We start from the raw sequence: 23,507 nt of genomic DNA on the forward strand, positions 1-23,507 counted from the left end.
AAGGTGCAAGTCTTCTTCTAAGCACAATGATTGTAAATTCACATGGATAAAAGGAGCTTCCCCATTTCCTGACTTTTGTTCAGTGGCACACAGTGGCAAAGATGTCACTGAAGCATGAAAAGCTGTACCAGTTTTGACTAGGATGGAGCTACTTTGCTTCATAGTAGCTTGTTAATGCTATGTTTTGGCTTTGTGACTGTAAGTGTGGGTAACACACCAATACTTATTGCTGAGCAGGGCTCACACAGCATCAAGGGCTTTTCTGCATCTCACACCACCCCACCAGCAAGAAGGCTGGGGATGGGTAAGAAGCCAGGAGGGGACACACCCAGGACAGCTGACCCCAACTGAGCAAAGGGATAGCCCACACCATATGGCTCAGCATCCAAAGCTGGGGGAACAAGGAGGGTGGAGGGTGTTTGGAGTGATGGTGTTGGTCTTCACAAGTCACTGTTTTGTGTGATGGAGCCCTGCTTTCCTGGGGATGGCTGAACACCTCTCTGACCAGGGGAAGTGATGAATGCATGCTTTGTTTTGCTTTCCTTATTAAACAGCCTATATCTCAACCCTTGAGTTCTTGCACTTTTACCCTGCTGGTTGTTCTCCCACATCCCACTGAAGGGGAGCAAGAACAGCTGCATGGAGCTGAGCTGCCCACCAGGGTATACCTGTAACAATCCCTTCTGGCATTCAGTGTGGGGCATGAAGAGTTAGAGACAACAACTGACTTGATCAGAGTATGCTGTACCAAATTGATATCTGTATACCAATTTATATTTGTTTATATCTGTTTAATTGTCAGGCTTCTGTGCATGCCATGGGGCTTGCTTGCTTGCATGTAGATTAGTAACTAGTGCTCGCTAGTAACTGCTTTTTGCTTCTGCTGTTTCCTCTTTTCCTTATCACCCTATTCTGCTCTGCCTGGGAATATACTGATAACAGGAATGGGCTGGCAGACAGCCAGAGCATTGCTGCCATTCCTGTGCTGGACAGGCTGGAGCTCAACTTCACAGGACTGGAACTGTGGCTAAAATCATGATGGTACAACCAAAAACACATGGCCATGGAGAAGTCTGTACTAGAGCAGGTACTGCCCTGAAGGGTGGTGGTCAGTAGACAAGTCCACACTGCCCCATGTGGACTGTGGGCCTGTGTATAACCTCAGACTGGAGGAAGGACAAGGGGAGGAGTTCATTGTAATGCTGAATCCTAAGGTCTGATCCAAAGGGATGAAAACTGTAATGGTAACACCTTTAAATTGTTGTAACCCAGGATCTGAGTTGCATGTCATGGGCATTACTATAGCAGGAACCCCTTGTTGCTAGCCAGGCTAGGAGCCAAGAGAGGACTTTGCTGCAAACCCTATTATGTTCTGTTATTAAACCCTATAACGTGGCCTGAAGGGACCAGAGGTGGAGACTGTCACAGGAATACCTTTAGACTGTTGTAACTCAGGATGTGAGTTGCATGCTACAGAAACTAGCACAGCAGGAACCTTCTGAACCAATGAAGGACAAGCCTCATAAGATGTGAAGTGTAGCAGTGACCCAGCCTGAGCTGTTACTGGTGCCCAGTATCTCCATCACACCACCTCTCCTGTCCTGAGTGAATTGATTAAATACAGATTGAATAACAAATTGAATACACGTGGAGTAAATGGACTCAATGGACATTTTGTGGACTTTTAAAGGGGTGATCCACAGACTAAGGTGTTTTCATGTATATATCTCAGAATGGGAAAGAGGAGGTGAGATAATCAAAGGGAGAATCTATCAGATAATTTGGGATCTGAGCACAGAGTCAATAGTATGGAATAAAGGGTGGAGATTACACTGTTTTTTCTAGGATGGAGCTAATTTGCTTGACAAAAGCATGTATTGTATTAAGTTTTGAATTGTTGATAACATACTGGTGTTCTTGCTGTTGCTGAGCAGGGTTTGCACAGCACCAAAGCTTTTCAGCTCCTCATCCCATCTCAGCAGTGAGCAGTCTGGGGGTGCACAAGGAGTTGGGAGGGAATACAGCCAGGACAGCTGACCCCAACTGACCAAAGGGATATCCCAGTCCTAGGACATCCTGCTCAGTGGTAGAAACTGGGGACAGGAGGAGAGGGGACATTCAGCATTATGGCACTTGTGTTCCCAAGTCACCATCACACAGTGATGGAGCCCTGCTTTCAGGAGGTGGCTGAACATCTGCCTGCCCACAGGAAGTGGTGAATGAATTCCTTGTTTTGCTTTGCTTGCACACACAGCTTTTGTCTTCATCTCAGCTCCTGAGTTTTATCACTCATGCCCTTCTGATTCTTTCCCTTATCCCACCAGGGGGGAGAGAGTGAGCAGCTGTGTGGGGCTTAAGCTGCCCACCAGAGTTAACCCACAACAAAAGCCTATAGTAATCGGAACATCAGGCAATAGTTTGGTAATTGGTGAAAGTGCAAACTTCCCATTAGAAAAAACCCCCGCAGCTTTCAGAAGACACAGAAACTGAGATAATGAGGGCTTTGTCAACCATTTCTAAAGGTGTTTATACTCCCTGAGGGTAAGAGACAAACATTGCTGTTGAGATTATTGTACTGGCCATTGAGCATGGCACAGACAAGCACACAGGAGATAATACCCTTCTGCCAAAAGCTAGGCTTCAATACTTCTGGTGAAGACAGAGCACAACATCATTCCACACATGATTTTACAAAAAACTGATCTGACCAATGAGCAGGAACAGTGACAGTACACCTGACTAAGATCTCAGGCACTAGAACAGGAAACAAAAGCCCAATTCCATTGCTTGTTTCACAGAAGCAGGTATTTATAATATATGACAGCACAGTCACTCTCAAGCTACTTGAAGGGCGTTAAAGAGTAAGAAATAATTATACTTTTAGTAGAAATTCTATAATTCCCACTACCCTTTGAGTGCTAACACTAAGGTAAATCAGCTGATCACAGTTCCCTCTGGGCCTGACTGCACACTGCTGTTTTAGAATAACTTCACTAATATTTGCAGTCTGGTCTATCCTGCTGGGAAAGAAGTCTCCAATGGTTGTGGGAGTGTGGGGAAGGAAGGGGCTAGATGTACAGTTACACACATAGAATCATAAGGGGTCTTGACTCCAAATGTGGGCAAATAAATATTGTCTTTAACAGTCTTATTCCAAAAGTATTCTTCTCTAACACAATCCTGCAAACATCTTCACTTTTTAACATCCTATTTTTTCCTGATTTTTGGAGATGGTATCTTCAAAGAACCATTTATCTAAAAACATTTTGCTTCCATTTATCTAAAAACATAGCTTTCAAATCTGTTTGACATTAATGATGCCAAGAAGCCTGATGCTGTAATTTCAAAAGCTTCCTTTCATTATTATTTGGGTTTTCTACTTTGAACAAGTGATGAGACTTTTGTATTCTTCTGCACTAGCCCATTTTCTGGCATCCCTGTCCCAAGCTGAGAGTGGCCACAAATTGTGTCCACAGCTACATTCAAGGACAGAATGGTATCATCTGGATTTACATTCTTTTTTTTAGTGCTTGCTGCACTCTTTGGCTTTATGTGGAGATTTACTAAAACATGTCTTTTGATTCATTCATTTGCAGGGAGCTTTAAAAATACACTCTCTCTGGCAGCTAACACTATAACTCTCTCCATTATAACAGTGAATAAAACCCTTCCCTCAAAAAAAACCCAGTAAATAGCCCAAGTTTGCAAAACAGTATGTAGGGTGCCCTGATGAGCAAGTAAAGTGGAGGTTAGGTACCTAATCTGCACAGGTGTTCATGAAAATCCCATGCAGCTTCTACCTTTTTAGATGATTTTACAGCTTTAAATGACTTCTTATTAGCACCCATAGGGCCTGTGTCAATTTTGAAAATGGTATTTAGGTGCTTTTTAAAATCTGACCTGCACAGAGAAATCATCAGTTATGTACAGATCCGACCAAAGCTATAGCTCTTTCCTTGAAATTCAGTGAGGGCTGAGTTTCTCTGAAATTCTCCTCACATGCATACCTCAGTAGCGAGATCCAAGCACTCCTACACTGATTTCCAAATCCAACCTCCACAAAGTGTCTTGTTTTGTTTAATGGTAGGGAAGGTTTGAGCTCAGTGTCAACCATAATACAAGTGCAGAAGTTTAATTTCAGTCTAGTCCTGCCAACAATCCAGACCGATGCACTGGAACATATGAGCCACAAGTAAACCTGAGTCTAGAGCATCCAGCAGGACCTCTCCTGTGCGTGCAATCATTCAGAAACATGTGCCATTGGGGAAAGGAGAAACATTTAGAAATGCCACACAGTAAAACATTAAAGCATATCCATGTATAAAATGGAACAGTTAACAAGTAAACAAATGTGGAGGGGAAAAGAAAATTGTGTAACCATTGCAATCGAAGGAGAACATCACATAGAAACTATATCCTGTGGGAGGTTTTGTTATGGAGCCACTACAGAGGAAAAGTTAAGACCTCCAAGCCCTGCCAATGCAGCAAGCCAAATATGCCTACAGCCATGTATTGGAACTGACTGTGGGCACTTAATCCTGGCATTTTACATTTTTTATGATTTTTGCTTCGTGGAAATTCAAAGTGGAATTTCCTACTGGACTACCTGTAACTTGTGTTTTGCTTCAGTAAAAACTGGAGGCTCAAGTTATACATGTGTAAACAGCTTCTCTAAATGTTTCCATTTAAACAAATTCTCTGAATAATTTACTGCACTTAAATGGTCAGGAGAAATAACTGTAACTTTCCTAGTCTGGTTACAAAACAATTGCCAAAATATCACATAGTCACTTAAAAATAACAATTTTAGCAAAGCTGAATTTTCCTTTAAACCATTTCCAGGCAAAGTCCACAAAACAATTAACTGGGTAGATAGTATTCATAAATACGAAGCAAGCACTAAAATGCTTTATTCAGAGTTTGTAAAGGCTTGCTCAAAGAATTTGTGTTTAATTATCACAGGTAATTTGAAACCTGACCTTTGAAAGTATCCAAGCTAAACACCTGTTCTTCAGTGACACTGAGCTGCTGCTTATCAATTACAAATGTCTTTGGAATAATAAATCATAAAGAATGAAAATGAAGTTTTTTACTACTTGACTATACATTGGACCCAATAACTTAATATTAAGGCTTTACAATAGAAAATGGCTGAGATCATATACAAACAGTTTAGAAGAATTTAAGTTAAATAAATGTGTTTTAAAGATGTGTCCCCTGCAGCTAAAGCAGTTCAAGAAAACCATTCAAATAATCAAATAACATTTTTTACATTTACAAATGAAACATCACATGAGTATTTATTGATTTTTTTAAAAAAATTCAAAAAATACATTGTAACAGAACAGAATGTATACGTTCTTCAATGAAAGACAAAACTATGGTTATCATCTGGACCAGAATACAAATACATGCTAACAATTTAAAAATCATTTTGGGTCATTCAGGAAACATGAAACAAGCTAGCTGTTTGGAAATGCAGTAGTCTTCTCCTTTAGTAAATATGCCTGAGAAAGTTAACCTGTAAAGAAATCGGCTTTTAAACTCTAAAACACAAAGAGCTTTCTAGGCTGAAATGGTGAAGAGACCTGTGATATGCACCTGACAGGCCACTGAGCCATTTCCCACAGAGATTCTGTTCACTGCTTCACCTCTCCTCAGCCACCCAGCAGTGGCAGAGTTTCACATCAAAACCAGGCTTATTCAAGTGAGGTGTTAAAAAGCATGCTAAGATGATGTAAAACCATCAGTTACATACACAGCAGATAGATGTTAATAATCAAGATTCTGTACCAAATTCCTTGCTTTGTATTAGGGCCAAGTAAATAGTAGTAGTCTAGTTCATGGATGAAAAGGATTATATTTTTTTGGCTCAAGGTAAGACCCTTTAAAAACAGTTTCTGCAAAAGCATGTAGAGTCAAAGCATGAAAAAAAAAACCAGGACAAACACAACTAACCATTTTACAGTAACCACATACTGTAGGTAAGTAGGACCCAAAACAGTAACACAAATTGTGCATCAATTATATGAAAATAAACCATTACTAAGAGACACAAGCAGTCTGACAAGATGTGAAAGTGAGCAGTGGATTGAATTTCTTTTCATCAGAATTCATCTGTTCCTACTGCAGGCAGGTAACAAATGGAACTCAGGAAAACTGAATTCCTATTAGCAGCTTAACTCTACTACAGTGAGACTGAGGCTATTACTGTTTCTTTCATTAAGAGACATTCAAATGAATGAAGCAAAACTGACATTTCAAAAATAAAGACCAAAAGAAAGCTGAATGTACATTTTAGACAAAAACAGTGTTAGGTAAAATCCACAACTGGTGATATCCAATGTAAGCAGAAGTAATTTAACTATGCTGCTTATACCAACAGAACATCTGACACTATTTCTTGAATTCTAGCAGCCTTTTTTAAGTCACTTCCAACAACTGCATACTTTGTAAATTCCATGGGCTTTGATGAAAAAAATCATTATCAGGCATGCAAAAGAAACTTCCCATTTTTAGAATTTAGTTACATTATCAAATTACATATACTAAAGCATATGAAACCAACTCTTCAAATGAAGCAAATTCACAGTTCTGGAAAGGGAAAAAACCCCAGACAAAACAAAAACTCGAAACAAAAACCTATGACAGAACATATATCTCTGATGGTTCAACACTGTAAAATGAGCCACTATCCATATACATGTGTAATTTTGCATGTAATGGGACAGGAAAGAGGTTTCCTTTTCCTAACTTCCATACCACAGAAATGACAGGATGTACTACAGAGGTTGCCACTGTCCTATGAAATATAGGGTATTTGGCATTGCTGGATACAGTGTTCAAGTACTCTGCACTGACCCAGCATGTTTCATCTTACATTCTCTAGTATTGCCTGTGATAGCAAAAACATTCTGCATTGCTCTGACACCAGCTTGGCTTCTAGGCTCCACCTTTTCTGAACCAAGCACCATTCTCAGGTGTCCTGGTTCCAGCCAGGCAAGGGTAACTTTTGCAGCAGCCAGGAGGAGGCAGGAGTAGGACCTGGAGATTATTCTGTAACACCTCACACCACTGCTGCAGGAAGGGAGAAAGGGGTCCCTCCTGGTCAAGTAATGTAGAGGGAGTGGTTGGGTATTGTCTTCTTGGGAGGAGAGGTCTGTGTGATTCTTGCACTCTCTGTAATTAGTATTGGTCAAATTCTTATCTCACAGCTGTTTCCAATAAGTTGTTCTTATCTCAACCTGTGATCTTTGCCTTTTGTGCCTCCAATTTTCTTCTCCATTCCGTTTAAGCAGTGGGAGGAGAGGGAAAGAGGAGCAAGTGAGTGGCATGTTTGGAGAGTCTCAGTGGGAGCACTAAACTGGGGAATATCATGCCTAAACCAGGACAGTCTTATCTGGCACCCAGTACGTGGCATGAAGGGTTGAAGTAACAACAGATCTGTCCAGAGCAGCTTGGAAACAAATTCAGTCTAAGGATTTGTTGCATTAACTCCAGAGCCACTAGTCACAGTGTTGCTTAGTCTGTTCATGTGGTTGTGGTACCTACCCTTTATTCCCATATTCCCCTATTTTCCTATATGTGGTCTTTGTGATGTTCTTCTTCAGAGCAGGGAGAGGGGTTGGAGCTGCATTTTTTCTGTATTATGGGATATCAGTCCATGACTAATCAAGTGATATGAAGTTAATTTTGAAAGTGTATTCAGTGCTGCTCTGCTACCTTTACTTTGGGCACTGTCTTGGGGAGTCTATTAATAGTTATACTCAGTCTGTAGGGGGAACAGGGGAGGATGATTTCCACCAGTCTTTCACCTCCTTCCCCTCCTTCAGCTGTTACAACAGCTTTTGAGAATTTTGAATTTCCCTTGGATGTTAAGGAAAGCATGTTCTTGTTGCTAAATCTCACTGGTCTCCTCAGTCCATACCATATTTAGAGACAATAAAGAGATTTCTGGAAGGTCATTCAGAGATCTGCCCCTATGGTGGATAGTCATGAGTGGCATGAAATGTGGCAAAAACTGAACCATTTTGTTTTTTAAAATTTTCTGTTCAAATGGTTGGGAAGTTCCAGAACAACTACAGGACCCTGTTAAGGAGATAGAATATTTTCAAGGAGCATGCTGTGGCAACTCAAGAAAGGGGCAACATGCTGTAGTGTGCTGGGCTCTGGCTGTTCTTCACTGGACACAGTTCAATATTATACAGTACCCTCAGGGGAAAGAGGAGGAAAACAGACCAACAGGCACTGCAGCCTGTCTTGCAGTTGAACCAGAGGAACCACCTGTGTCAGTTGTAGTTGCCCCTAGACAGAAGAAGAAATCCAGTACCAAATCAGCTCACTTAGTGAGGGATAAAGTAGGGCCCTCACAGAGCCAGAGATAATCACCTGACTCCTATTTCCAGGTATATCGGGTTTGCATGAACTGGGTTTTTGGGGAGGGGAAGAGGTGGGAGGGACTACAAAGGTGGCTTCTGTGAGAAATTGCCAGAAGCTTTCTCCATATCCAAGAGAGCCAATCCCTAACAGCTCCAAAGATGGATGTGCTGCTGGCCTAGGCTAAGCCAATTAGAAATGATGGTAATGCCTCTGAGACAACATATATAAGAAGGAAGATAAATAAAAAGCTGTGCAGTTGAAATTGTGGCTGGAAAATGGTGAAGTAAGAACATGTCAGAAAAGCTCTGCAGACTCACACAAGGTGAGTGCAGGAGGTGTTGCAGGCACCAGAGCTGGGATTCCTCTGCAGCCTGTGGTGATGGCCATGCTGAAGCAGCTCTGCCCCTGCCACACATGAAGGTCCGTGGGGATGTAAGAGATCCAGCCATGGAGGAACCCCATACTGGAACAGAAGAAGAGGCTGTGAGCCCATGGGAGACGTTTGGAGAGAGGGGCCCTGCTCCTATGCTGTAGCAGCTTGTCCTTGAAGGAGTGCACTGCATGAAGAGTGACCCACACTGCAGCAGTCTGAGGATGTACTGTTGCCTGTGGGATGGACTCACATTGCAGCAGTTTGGGGAGGACTGCAGCTTGTGAGATAGACTCAGGCTGGAGAAGTCAGTGAAGAATGGTCTCCTGTGGGAGGGACCCCACAGTGCAGCAGGGGAACAAACCGTCTCCCTGGGCAGTGGGAGAAGCCACAGGCGATGAACTGACCAAAACCCCAATCCCTGTCACCCTGCATTGTCAGTGGGAAGGAAGGAGGGAGGGTGCAAAAGATGAGGTGATATTTTGCTGAAGCCAAAAGGTTGTTAAGTGAAAGAGTGAAGGTTGTTGGTTTTGTGTGTTGTTTGTAGTTGGATTTGTCCTGGTTGGTTTGTTGAGTGTTGCTGTGAGCTGGAAGAGTAGTGGGGTTGAAGGCTTGACCAAAAGGCAGCAGGATGAGAGGCGAGGGGACAGAAAAGTAGGTGGTTAGGAGAAAATGTAAGCTCCCAAGTACCCAGCCAATGGGAAAGGGGTCAGGGACCACCCCCCCGATGGGAAAAGGGTGTATTTTGTAGCCATTTTGTTGGAGGGGCTGTGTGTTTGCCTCTCAGGCAGAAAGGTACGCACCTGGCTCGGTTAAATCATTACTAATGAACAGTTTTCTTTTGTTTGGACAAAACTTTGTCCCCATTTAATTGTATCTAAAAGTTAATTCAATTCTAACCAGGGTTTTCAAGGTTTTTATTTTATTTCTCATTATCCTGCTCCAATTTTGTTAGTAATGAATTCAATGCATATCTCTAAGTTGATGTGACTGGGGAGTACGTGTTTTGCTTATGATGGTATTTGATGAATGATCTCTCCCAGTCCTCACCTCAACCCATGAACCCTTCATTATATTTTCTCTCCCCCATCCAGCTGCAGAGGAGACTGAGAGAGCAGCATTGGTTAGTGCCTGGCATCTGACCACTACACCAGGTGAGTAAAAATACATCAGCTACCATCCAGGAGAGACCCGGTGACCTGCCTCCTGCTATGCTGGGACATCGTGTCCCACACTATGAAACTAGGTGGTAATGAGGCCAAGCAACTGGAATGTCTGTCACAGAAGGCAGGTATTGACAAAGGGATTGGGAAGATGACAGAAACTCTCAGCCTCTGGAAGTGACTCCTGTCAAGCAGAGGGAAGGTGTCTTGGTTTGCAGTACAGGATGTGACTGAAGGTATGTATTCTATCACCATCTGTTGAAAACAGGTGGGGCAGTGATCCTTATCTCCGTGGGAGATATCCTCTGCTAATGGTCCATCTGTTAAAAACCAGGTGGGGCAGTCATCTTTATCTTTTCCACAACCCATCCTTCCTCCAGGAAGATATTATCTGCTAATGGGCCAGTGAGTCCCACAGTATGACTGATAAAATAACATCATCCCATTGGGAGATGCTCCAGCCAGGGAAAGGAGACAAGCCTTTCCTACCTAGATAAAAACTGAGATTTTGAACAGCAAAGCTGCCTTTTTCCACTGGATTCTAGAGGAAAACAGACCTTCCCACATCATCACTGGACCTTAGGAGGAAAACTGCACCTTTCTACAGGACCACTGCTTCCGCTGAACCAAATCTGCCACTGCAGGAGGACTGTAGCCACCATTTAATGGGACTGCTGCCAACACTCTGACTGACAGGGTGTCAGGTTGTATTCTGACTCTTTTTTTTTTTTTTTTTTGCATATGCTCTTTATAATACTGAATTTTCTATTTTAATTTTCCTCGTAAAGAACTGTTATTCCTAATTCCCATATCTTTGGCTGAGAGCCCCTTAATTTTAAAATTGTAAACAGTCTCCCTCCAAATTATTATATTCTCCACTTCAAAGAGAGGCTCCTGCCTTTCTTAGCAGACACCTGTCCTTCAAATCAGCACAGAAGGGTATTCTCTCAAGGGTGATCTAGGAATGTGTCCAAGCAAATGTAATGCCATGAAGAATGTAATGCCATTTTACAACAGCTGGAAGACCACTGGAATCCAGCCATATACCCCGTGAAGCTAAGAGGGAGGACTGGACTGTGTTCCAGGAGCCACACATACAGGATGAGGATAATGAACTGTTTAAGACGGATTTGATCTTTGTAAAGGGAAATAAGGCATTTGTGGCTGATGTGACAGTGAGATATGAGCATAGCAATTCCTCTTTGAAGGATGCTGCTGCAGAGAAGGCCAAGAAATATCAGTGCCTACTGCCACAAATTAGAGAACTTACAAATGCAGCAGAGATTGAATCTGGAGCCTTTCCCACTGGGGCATGGGGGAAGTGGTACACAAGAAACTGAGTTGTTACCGGCCCTTGGTCTCTCTAGGACGAGGCTAGGGAAGACTGCCCTAGCATCCAGAGAGCTCCTTTCTTCCATTGATATTGTACATATATTTACTAGTAAAGCATGCTCAGTTGTACCTGATAAATAAACTTGTAGGCTCCTTCCTGGCTGTTGGTAGAGCTGGACAGTGAAATTGGTTTATGGGTGGGAAGGGTTCATTCTTCAAACCATGTTGATTTGGGCTTCAAATTCTAATTTGGACCAGGTGGATGGGCCACCTTTACTTAACCCACAAAAGGAACATATAATCTTTATATGTTTGTTAAGTAGCCAAATGCCTCATCATCTAATTAGTGACACACATGAATGGATGAATAAGATTGCCACTACTATTTATTGATACCACAGCCAAGGGAATGGGCTTGGTAGAATCAGCAGGGAAAGAAGACCCTGTTGAGCTTGACTCTAGTCTGGCACTGTGAAGAGACATGAGAGGTGTAGAATAAGTGGGAGGCTGGGTGCACACCCAGTGGTATTCATTCATTTCTGCATCTTTTCTTTCTCTTTTTCTTCTCCTAATGCCTTCTTCTTGAAGTTTGAGTAACTTGGATTTGGATTGTTTGGAGTTTGCTAAATTGAACAGGGTTAGAGTTTGCTAAGGCTTTGCAAAATGTTTCATGTTGACTGAATGTTGCTCTGAAGTTTTGCCAATATTCTATGATTTTCTGAAGTTTCCCAGTAAAGTTTTTACTGTTTTGATCTCTTGAGAATACCTTGTTGCTATTTCTCCCTTGCATCTAATTCAGGGTACATAAAAAAACCTGCAAGCCCTTATAAAAAACCTGTTGAGTTTTGGGGTCTTACAGGAATGAATGGCAAAACTACCAATTGTGAATGGCTCAGAGGCCTTGTGCATCCTTGGCATAGACTGCCTCAGGAGTGAGTATTTCAAGGACTCAAAAGGACATGCTGTACACCTGGAACCAACTGCCCAAGAGTGGAAACACAGTCCCACCATTTGCCATGGAATGATCCAGACTGCACTGGAAGAGAGTGAGGCTTTAGAACACTTGCAATATATTGATGGCATCACTGTGTGGAGCAACAAAGCAAAGGAGGTTTTTGAGAAAGGGGAGAAGATAATCAAAATCCTCCTGAAGTCTGATTTTGCAATAAAGCAAAGTAAGCTCAAGGGACGTGCCAGGAAATCCAGGTTTTAGGAATAAAATGGTAACATGGATGTCATCAGATTCCAATGGATGTGCTCAACAAAACAGCATCTATACCCCATCAACCAGCAAGAAGGAAACAGGTTTTCCTAGGAGCTGTGGGCTTTTGGAGAATGCATATTCCAGAGCTCAGTCAGATTGAAAGCCCTCTACATCTTGTGATGCAGAAGACGAATTATTTTAAGTGGGGTCCTAAATAACAAGCTTCTGAACAAATTAAAAAAGAGATTGCTCATGAAGTAGCTCTTGGGTCAGTCAGGACAGGAAAAGATGTGAAAACTGTGCTCTACACTGCAGCTGGGGAGAATGGTCCTTCCCAGAGTCTCTGCCAAAAAGTACCAGAGGACACTGGAGGATGACTCCTGGGGTTCTGGAGTGGGATACAAAGGATCCAAGGCCTGCTACACAACAACTGATAAAGGGATACTAGCATCTTATGAAGGGGTTCAAGCTGCTTCAGAAGTGATTGGCACTGAAGCACAGCTTCTTCTGGCACCCTGACTGCCAGTGCTGGGCTCTATGTTCCAAAAGAAAGTGTCTTCCACACATCATGCCACTAATGCTACACAGAGCGAGCATTACACTGCACTGATCATACAGTGAGCTTGAACCCCAATAGTTGAGGGATCTTAGAAGTCACTGTGAACTAGCCCAAAAGTGAAAATTTTGTATAACATCAGAAGAGGAGAAAGAAAAGGTGTCATGCTGAGGAGGCCTCACCATGTAATCAGCCACCAGAAACGAAAAGTGATACACTCTCTCCACTGCCAGATCCTGCCATATTGTAGGGATACATCAAAAATGGAAAACTGCTATATGGAGTCCTGTATGGCTAGTCACAGAAGCTGAGGGAAAAGGTGGATCAAGTCAGGCTGCAGAGCTGGAAGCCATATATCTAGCTTTTAATATTACTAAACAAGAGAAATGCCCAGAAATGCTCTGCCTCTGAACTTGACTCATGGATGGTGAAAAATGCTCTATAGGGGTGAATGGATCAATAGAGAAAGGCAAACTGGCAGCACAGAGGTAAACCCATCAGGGCTGCTGAATGTGGCAAGACATCACTGCTCAGGTAAAGAAGCTGACTGTAAAGGTATGTCATGTAGATGCACACATACCCAAGAGTCAGACCACTGAAGAACACCACAATGGACAGGCAGATAGGGCTGCCGAGGTTCAAGTGTCACAGGTAGATCTGTACTGACAACATAAGGGTAAATTATTTCTTGCTTAGTGGGTCCATGATGCCTCAAGCCATCAGGAAAGAGATGCAACACATAGATGGGGTTGCCAGTAAGGGGTGGACTTAAGCATGGACACAGTCTCCTAGTTTATTCCCTAAATGTGAAACGTGTGCTGGTATCAAGCAGGCCAACAGGGTAAAACCCCTGTGGTGTGGGGATCAATAGTCATAATATAGTGAGGCTGAGCAGATCAATTACACCATGCTCCCACAAACTCACCAAGGCAAGCACTATGTGCTTACTGTGGTAGAAGCAACCACTGTAAGCCCTTGTGCTGCATATGACAAATGTGTTAGGGAGGACAGCTTGGACAAGTCCTGCTTCAAGCAAAGGCAAACCCATCCATGGAATTGTTTTTGCTCAAGGACCTGAGTGCATTTGCAGAGGGACAGGGAAATGCTATGTGTACCTGCAGGGGTTTAGATTTTTGGGTGAGAACAGTCTGTATTGTTGAATTGTACATGGGTTGCTGAATGACACTTTGCTGTAACTGTGATGGACAATGAGTATGGACTGCTCCAGATGCACCAGTAGTGAACTTATGATGCAGCTTGCAATCAGCTCACAGCACACCAGCCCTCCTGCCCTGCTAGACATCTAGGCCAGACTAAATGAACTTGCAGGAACAGCCATTGACTAAGGTAATGATACCTCTGCTTGTATATACATATATATAGCTGGAATGTGTAGGATCTGGGTATACTATCAATGGTATAGAATAAGGGGTGGATAATGCCCTGGTTCTGGCCAGGACAGGATTAATTTTTGCAGTTGCCAGGAGGGGCCATGGGTTGGACCTGAACATTATTCTATACCACCTCATGTCACTGCCAGGTTTGGGGGAGGGAGTCTCTTCCAGTGGGGTAAGCGTGGCAGAGGGCATGGTCAGATATTGGCTGTTCTCAGGGGGTTTCTGTGGGAATTGCTTATTTCTTCTACCCTCTGTCATTAGCATTGTTGCTGTTTCTGTTTGTTTTCTTATTCATTGCTGTTTTCAGTAAATTGTTCTTCTCACAACCCATGATATTTACCTTCCATGCTTCCAATTCTCCTCACCAGCCCACCACAAGGGGAGGCAGGAGAGGGAAGGGGAGAGTGAGTGTCAAATTGGAGAGTGTCAGTGGGACACTAAATTGGGTAGTACCATTCCTAAACCAAAACACCAGGTTACAGGTTTAACAGATGTATGGTGGGAAGTAAAAACAACTTTAATCACCTGGCCCAGAAGACAAATGCAAAGGTAAGGTGGTGCATCAGTAGCTCCTGGATCAGAGTCAAAGCAAGAAACCAAGAGGTGAAGACTCTCAAAGAAGTTTAAGTTAAAATAATAATTTAAGCCTGTAATTATTTAAGGAGAAAAGACACAGGAGAGAAAGATGGGCTGCAGTAAACTAAATGTAAGGAAGTAACAAAAGAGAAGGAGGGACGCATATATTGGTGGAAATATTCCTGGACCCAGAAACTGCCTCAGACACCAGCTAATTTTACAAGATAAGTTACATGCATGCCCACATTCAAGAGGGCAAGAGTGAAGCCTTGATGGCAATGCTACGATTCTGGCTGAAGAGCTTCATTTTCCCCCTCCCATACCTGAAAGCCTTGAATCCTTGCCAAATATTCCAGCTGTTTTGAAGGCTGCACTGTAGAACAGGGGGAAGCGGGAGATATTCCTTTTAGACCTATGGCTTCGGCAGTTGGGGATGTTCCATTCATGAGAAGTTCCCTGGCAATGGTGGCTGTGCTATTTGTTGTAGGAGATATGCTGAAGAAAGAGCTGGAAGTCTGGCTCATTTCTTTGGACGACAAATAGCTTACAGTGGTACCAGGGGCTGATTTGTTGCGGCTTGCTTCCATCTCTTGATATACATCAGGAGAGAGATGGAGTATTCCCTTTGGTGCTGAAAACAAAACCAAAGATCATTCTCATTACTTTAGAATGGGTTTGACATGTAGACAATTTTCATTAACATATTTTACAGTGAAAAACAAAGTAAGAATTTAGAAGCAGTATATTTTCTTTTTACAGTAACTGTAAATGAGGTCATCTAATTTATTTAGAAACTAAGCAGATCTGAAATGCCTCTCTTCTTCCTCTTCCCCAACTCTTTTTAAAATGGTACAAACCTTAACTTTAAAACTGTGGCTATCATAGAATACACAATATGAACAAAAAATGTTTGGAGACCTACAAACCATAAGGAAAAGATGTTGCTTCAAAACAGTAGCACAATCATTATTTCCCTACATTCTTCTCCTAGCTGATACAATAATTAAGGCTGTTTTTTTACAAATAATTTAAACTAGTCTATATCAGTTCTGTTGCCACCAGAAATAGTTTAGGTTTTTTTCCCACCTACAAGCCAGTGTTTGCACTCCCCAGCTGCTCTACTGCCAGCACCAGCACCTGTAGGACCATGCAGGGATGTCCATGAGAATGAGCTGCTGGAGGCAAAGGAAGGGCAGTGTGGTTCCTTGCAGTAGCTGCACTGCCTCAAGTGCCAGCTTAAAGTGTTTGCTCAATTACAAGAGCAGCCTGCGGTTAAAAAAACCCTTAAATTGCCCTGCAGCCACAGTATTACTGTGCTTATGACTCTGATGTGACTGACTGCTCTGCAGTGAAGAGGAAATTGTTTATTTATTTATTTATTTATCTGCATATTTATTTATTTATCTGCATATCCTATGCATATTCATATGTTGGATCCTAAAAAACCTGGGGGTTTTGAATTTTCTGTGCTTTCTGGCACTGACCCCCTGGAGAACACTGCTTTTGACTTGAGGCCTTGGAGAAGGCTGCTAAATTTGAGTGATGAGCTTAAAATCACAGGTGTGTAGTTAAATAGAAGTGTGTGCTTTCATGTGGTAAAGGGTTCTAAATTTGAGGTTTTTATAGTACAGTAATAGGTATGGGACGAGATGGAGGATTTTGGGTGGCATCTCCTTCAGTGTTCACCTTCCTTCTTCATGTTTTCAGGCAGTAGTTTCTGGTTGGTCAGTCAGCATCACACTGAGGGTCACGGGAAGTTAGTTATGGGTTAAAAGGTTAAATAATATAGGTGTTAATTCTCTATTGGAGACTTCAGCTTTAAGAGACCTTGTAGTAGCTGGACCTGGCTCCATTTTGGTCACTTTTCGCTGGTGGCAAGAAGTGCTGCTGAACACTTTGTACTTTTTGATAAGATTTAATAAACAATCAAGCCCGAACACGAGAAAATCCATTTCCTTCGTGTATTTTTTAATCCTGGCTCTGAGTGAAGGCAAAAGAGACTGCGACAAACCACTAATTAAGTGGTGCAAACTCCCACTGCTGTTACAAAAAAAAATCTTAAACTGCCTTGCACCAGTGTTACTGTGCTCATGACTCTGATGTGACTGACTGCTCTGCAGCGAAGAGGAATTTATTTATTCATTTATTTATTTAGTTGCATATCCTATAGTTTTTCATTCTAGCTTCTTGCCTTTGAGAATGTTTATACCTTCTATGTCATACATTATATGAAAAAGGAAAGCATACACGTGTCATACTTATTATCAATAGGAGTTAATGTAAACATTAAAAAGAGCTAGATTTATTTATGTGAATTACTTCTAAATATTTCCAGTGGCATGTAAATTAGTAATAATACATCTATATTTAAACATTTTTAATACCTTTTTAGAAGATACCTCAACCCTAAACCTGCTTGGAAACAGAAGTTCATGCTTGATCAGTTTTGCTGATAGTCTTGTGCATGGAAATATGCAGAATTAAGTCAACAGTTTGCTAGTTTTCTTTCACAATAAAGTGTTTTTTGGAAACACAAATAACCAGTTGGCTGGTACAAGAGGAAAACCTTTTTCTTATTATTAATACATCAGAAAATGAGCTTGAAACATGTAATTTCATATTAAGAATGTACTTTAATCTTCTATCATATAATATGAGTGAACCTGAGCCATATGGCATTTCATTCTAGGGATAATAAACCTGTTTGTTAACTGATTTAGTAATCCCAAGAGAAATCAAAGGGTTCAATGCTTAATTCATTTGCAGTACATATTAAATTAATCTCAGAAAGTAGAATAAATTCAAAGAAGAGGAGGAAATTAATTTCCAGTACCTAGAAAAGATTCCTCTAATCCTAGAAGTGCAAGTAGTAGTTTTAAATAAAATGTCTTCCACAAGGAGAAGACTCAAAAAATATTACCTGTAATTAATATCACCATTTTCAACTACATGGTGAAAATGGAACTTCCTCATTGCTGACTCAGCAAACTGCTTACAGGTGAATCTTTTAATTGATTTACTCATCCATTTGGCTTTTAAATTCATATTGCTTTTAGAAATCTGGAACATCTGCTTATATAATTTACAAAGACATATCTGTTATTCACCTGACTGCTCTCCCCACCTACCTCCATAGGGCTGGGGAGTCTGGTTGGATCCTGAACATTAAGGCTGCTTTTACCTACTTTAGAACTGGCTCCAAAGGCAGTAGACTGAACTCCAGAGCCAAGCACAAATTCAAGACAATACTGCTGGGAAAGATGGAGAACAGGATCCCTAAAATTTCTTTTTCTCCATCTTGGACAATTTCAAACATACTCTAATAGATAAACAACTGTGTAAATACACAGCATTATTTTATGTTACATAAACACTATATGAGAAGAGAGACTTTAACACACTTTCCTTGTAAACTGTACAGGCTATAACCTCCAAGGCCTACCTCTCTCTGTATTTCTAAAGTCTTACACAAGACATAAGATTTATGAAAATTGGAGAAAAAAAAAAAAAAGTTAATACAGACCTTGATAGTTGACATTAGGTTACAAAACCAAACAGCAATAAAAATACTGAGTGGCAGGTGTTCACCACCTCCTAAGAACTGCCCACTGTAAATCTGATTTCCCACGAATATTTCAGAAACAGAAATGAAAACTGGACAAAAGATAAAACAGTCTACTTGTTTAGAAATAACATGATATTATCCCCCCCAAACAATTCTAGAAAAACATAGTACAATGTTAACTTAAAAAAAAGTTTAAAGAGGTTTAAAATCAAGTCCAGTGCTGCAGATGTCTGTTCCATTGATGTAATATTACTTAAAACAAACATTTTACATGCTTTCTCAGCCATTTCACTGTTTTTACATGATCCACCCAAATATCTAACTGCTGTCTGGAACAATGGTTTGGAATACTTCCAGATTACTAAGCTTTCTAAATGTTAAAATAACTAATATGCAGCATATGATGAATAGAAAGATATTGAGCAGAGTATAGCAAATGCTCTTAAAGTACTGACTTTAATGGTGATGTTAAATTAATAATAGTACTTTTACACTTTGCAACACCTTACTGCTAAAGACTTCAAAGTGCTTTATAAGCAATAATTAATTTAAATCATACATTGGCTCTGAGAGGCAGATATTATATTACCATCATTGATTATCTCTGGAAACAAAGTAATGTAATATTCTAGACATTATATTAATGTAGTTGCAAGATATTAACTTTTTATATTCAGGGCCTATGTTTCATGAAGCTTCTTACAAACTTGTTTTTAAAAGCCAATAAAAACTTGGTCTCTTTGAAAACTTCTATGAAACATATATTAATTGTAATTCATTATCTAATTTTAATATATTATTGAGGATATTTTATATGTCATTCCTCACTGTTGCCTGCTTACTTCAACTCTGCTGGATTATAGGAAAGTGTATAAATACATTTAGTTGCAGTAGTAGAGTTATCAAATGACAAGGGATACAACAACAACAGAGGATTGAGTGCAATTACAAAAGAACCCTTCAGAAATTATCTTAATTTGTCTTCTAACAATCAGTTGATTAAAAAGCATGGGAGAAAGAAATACTATCCTCTAACACCTTTATGCATTGCAGGAAAACATCTCCAGGCAAACATTTTCAAACTTGGACTTTTGTGTCTGCTAAATATTTATCCCATACAAGCTTCACCATACTCCACAGAAAGAATTATAATTATTAGGAGTCACAGGATCTACAAGAGACAACAACACTGCACCTTCTGCTGGACATTAACTTAGAGGCACATTTATGATACATGTTAAAATAATTTCCATTTATATTATTTAAACCTGTGGGCAAATGTGCAATAAAAATCTGCAGGCTAGCTATGCAATGTAATCACTAACATTTAAAAACATGTCTTACTCATCATTGGCAGTAATTGTTAGCAGTCTCTCACAATCTTCTGAAGTCTATGAAAACACACCAAAGACCCTTCTTACCTAAGAATAAATTTCTTCATCTTCTATTGTCTACTTTTCCTGTCATCTACTAGATAACTGCAAAATAGCTTGGACTCCAAGGCAAATGTATGAATAAGATACAAAATGGTCCAAAAATCCCTGACAAGCCTAGCCCTGGAAATGTAATCTCAGTGCTTTGATTGTACTTTTTTTCACAGCAGCCATAATAGAGATAATCTCTAAAATTTCTGTTTGAGTGATTTTATTTTTATCCCTAACCCTTTCTCTTCAGTGTCCCCTTGGCTGGGAAGACAGAGGGACATTTCTACAAAAAGGTCCTCCACTTTTTGGAATTCGTGGCAAATAAAACTAACCATAAGAAGAACTGTCTGCATGAGGGTGAAGGAATACAACTGACAGTATTACTGAACAAGCCTCAATGTACTGACTGCAAAAATGGAATTTGCTGATACAGGAACAGTGACAAGTTACCCCACAGCAGTGGGCTACTAAATTAAGAGAAGTTCAGAGTGATGACAGCATTGCCTGCACACTCACAGCTACTAGAGTTTACACAGGTACCACTGGTGTCCTATTTCCAATTTTCTGTTTCTGTCAGGAAGATCAGAAAACATGAGAAGCTGAGATTTCAATTTCATCATTCAGCTTCACAAGACAGCCTACAGAATCAGGCTTGTGTTGTCAATCTGCACACACACACATATAATGTATATATTTATATGTCAGTGCCAATTTTCTCTTCTATACTTAATCAGTACTGTAGGGGTACTCTTCCTCTGCTTTCACTCAATGACTTCTCTGGTTCAGGGGCACTCACTGACTTTTCATATTTATACTTAGTCTAAATCACAACTTTATTCTCTTTCAGAGAACACAGTTTTTTCCCCAAGTTCTTGCTTATCCTACAGAAAAGCTATACTTATTCATGTGTCAGAAGCAGTGCCAGCTGCAATATAACTTCCCCTGACCCTGCTGAAGGGCACATGCTCTTCCCTGCAGTACAGCCATTGGTACAAGACATGGCACAAAGGAATGTTTTCAAGTCTTGTGCAATGATGCAGAGTAAACCATGATATAATTCTAAATATGATATGCTCATAAATTAAGTTTAGCACTCCAGTATTTGAAATAACCCATCACTAGTTGAAGAAAAGACTATTCATAAGGAAATAATCAGTGTTTTTGGAACTGAATAAAATACTTGATAGATAATCATCAAAAAGCTTGCTTTCAGATTATGCTATCTGTAGTTACATTGAACAAAGACGTCTTATAATGTGATCCATAAAGTACAGGGAAAAATCTTGTAGTAAGGCTGTAAGAAGGAAAAGTTAGAACTTGATCTAATCCTGACTTCACAGTTTTGTACATTAAAATGGACAAGAACTTAAGAGGCATGGGAGATACTCAAATGCAACAATTACTTCCTAGAACTGGCAGGTTCTCTACATGCCCTACAATATAGCCCATTACAAATCTATTGACATTTTAAAGAAAGAGAGAATTCACAAAACCAAATAACTACTTCAATAACAAGACTGAAAAATGTAAATATTATAATAAAAATAAATTAAGGTTTTATACTCCACTTAGTGCAAAAGGCTATTTATATACTAGAATATTTTCAAACTTTATTACCTCAGTAGGAACTCAGAAAAGGTCAGTCAAACAATTGAATAGGCAAATAGTATGGCCATTACGTTCTCAGCAATTGTCTACACACAATCTTGGCTTGAAATACCAAGCTGCAATCATTACCTACATAACACAGCTATCCATGGTATTTCTCAGTCACCAGCTACTGCAATATTCAGACATGAAAAAATGTTTTATTACACAATGTCTTTCAATCAAAAGATCTCATCTACATGACCTTAAACAAACTGATGTTATATAAAGCCACTCATTAAAATACTAACTTTGTCTAACCTTAAAATAACCATGATACTGAAGTAGATACTATTTAGTTCTTTATGAAATTAGGTCTTGATATCCCTAATTTTACTGGACTATTTTCTGTATAGGCAAAACAGAATTTGCATTATTGCAGGACTTAAATTGCATGCATTTCTGTAGCATTTGGCATTTAACTCATGTGAGGAAAGTCCTTTGAATTCTCCCCCAGCTTTATTCTTGCTAGAATAGATAAAATTTTGGTAAAAAGTAAGACAGTGCAGTGGGGAATTTCTACATGATATTCCATTCATGAAGCATTGACAAAACACCTATACCTTAAGTTTTAAATAATTTCTGCATCATAATTTGCCAGCAAAATGTCCACATACCACATAATCAAAGATTAAGTTTGAGCAGGTTCAGAAAATCAAAATACAGAAGGAAGGTCAGTACTCTTATCAGTAAAAAGGATCAGCAAATTTGGAGCAGGAGCAAATCAAGCTAGTGAGCTGGCAGATCAGGTGCTTGTAAGAGCTGCAAGAAAGTGATGTTTGTGGGGGTAAAGCAATTTAGGAGAGTGCCTAAGTGCAACTGGAGGCAACCTGTGCAGCAGGACTATTCATTAACAGATTAGGAGGGGAATGAGAATGGTGATGATGAAAACAAAGGCCTGACCCACATGGAGGAGAGATGAAAGAATGAACAAATCTACCTGACAAGGACAGAGAGGTTGCTGAAGCCAAGAAGGCCAAGGGGGCCATCAACAAGCACAGCATGTATATGAGTGAGGAGGAAATCAAAGAAGGCAATGTTTGATGTTGAAAGGACATGGAGGAAAGAGTGGAGAATTAATTTTTAGTTCTGACAGCAACAAAGTTTCAGTTCAGGAGATTCAATTTTTCAAGGACATGATTGTCCTAGACTAAGGGTGAGGTGCATGGTGAGTTCCAGATTTAAGGGAAGGGAGTTGGAAAAGGAGAAAAGACTCCAGAAAAATGAAAGTATTTAGACTAACACTGTACTGAGGTGAATTACCGTATACTACTCAATTTTCTCACCTGAAGACAGAAAACCAAATGCAGATACTTAGCATAACTACATAATCAAATCTGAATTTTAGAATTAACATCAAAGAAGAGCTCTGCATTTCTATTTCATGTGCAGAATTTTTCAAAGAATAGACTAGCAACCGTGAATAAATGTAATTCATATCGGCCTTTTAGGAGACTAAGGAAAACAAAACAATACATTATCTGAAATGATCTCTACCCATAGAGCTGGCTGTCTTCTGCCATGGTGGCTGCTTCCTCTTTATATATTTTGTACATCAAAAGCTTTATGGCTAAGCAGTTTCCTAGAAGGGTGACTTGTGCTCCTTCTTGTCCTGAGGACACCCAAACCATAGACCTCACAGCCCAAAATCTCTATTTCTTACATATGCACAATTCACACTACTCAAGCACCAGGCAGCAGGTTTCTCACCACTCTTTCTTTTTAACCTGTACCTAAAATAGGCAGAATATCTGTAAACCAGCCAGAGAACACCTGAATACACTTCCATTCACAAGAGTTTCAATCAACAAGCAAACTATAGTCACGGTTACTTTAGATTTCTCCTTCCCTGTGAATTTCCCTGTATTTTAATAGCATTTGATTTTTTCCTTTT

General features: G+C 40.4%; 1 protein-coding gene across 4 annotated transcripts in view; it reads right to left on the reverse strand.

Annotated features, from left to right (window-relative positions):
* The window catches only part of STAU2 (staufen double-stranded RNA binding protein 2), a gene marked incomplete at its 5' end in the record, with an annotated part of 151,367 nt that overhangs the window by 70,123 nt on the left and 57,737 nt on the right, over positions 1 to 23,507 (reverse strand). For all 4 annotated transcript variants that reach the window (XM_079299524.1, XM_079299522.1, XM_079299523.1 and 1 more), the window contains one exon: positions 15,301 to 15,608. In XM_079299524.1, the coding sequence (XP_079155650.1) occupies positions 15,301 to 15,608 (308 nt within the window). The remainder of the gene's footprint in view (positions 1 to 15,300; positions 15,609 to 23,507) is intronic.

The sequence above is a fragment of the Erithacus rubecula genome (genome assembly GCF_903797595.1).
Source record: "Erithacus rubecula genome assembly, chromosome: 3".
Lineage (NCBI taxonomy): Eukaryota > Metazoa > Chordata > Aves > Passeriformes > Muscicapidae > Erithacus > Erithacus rubecula.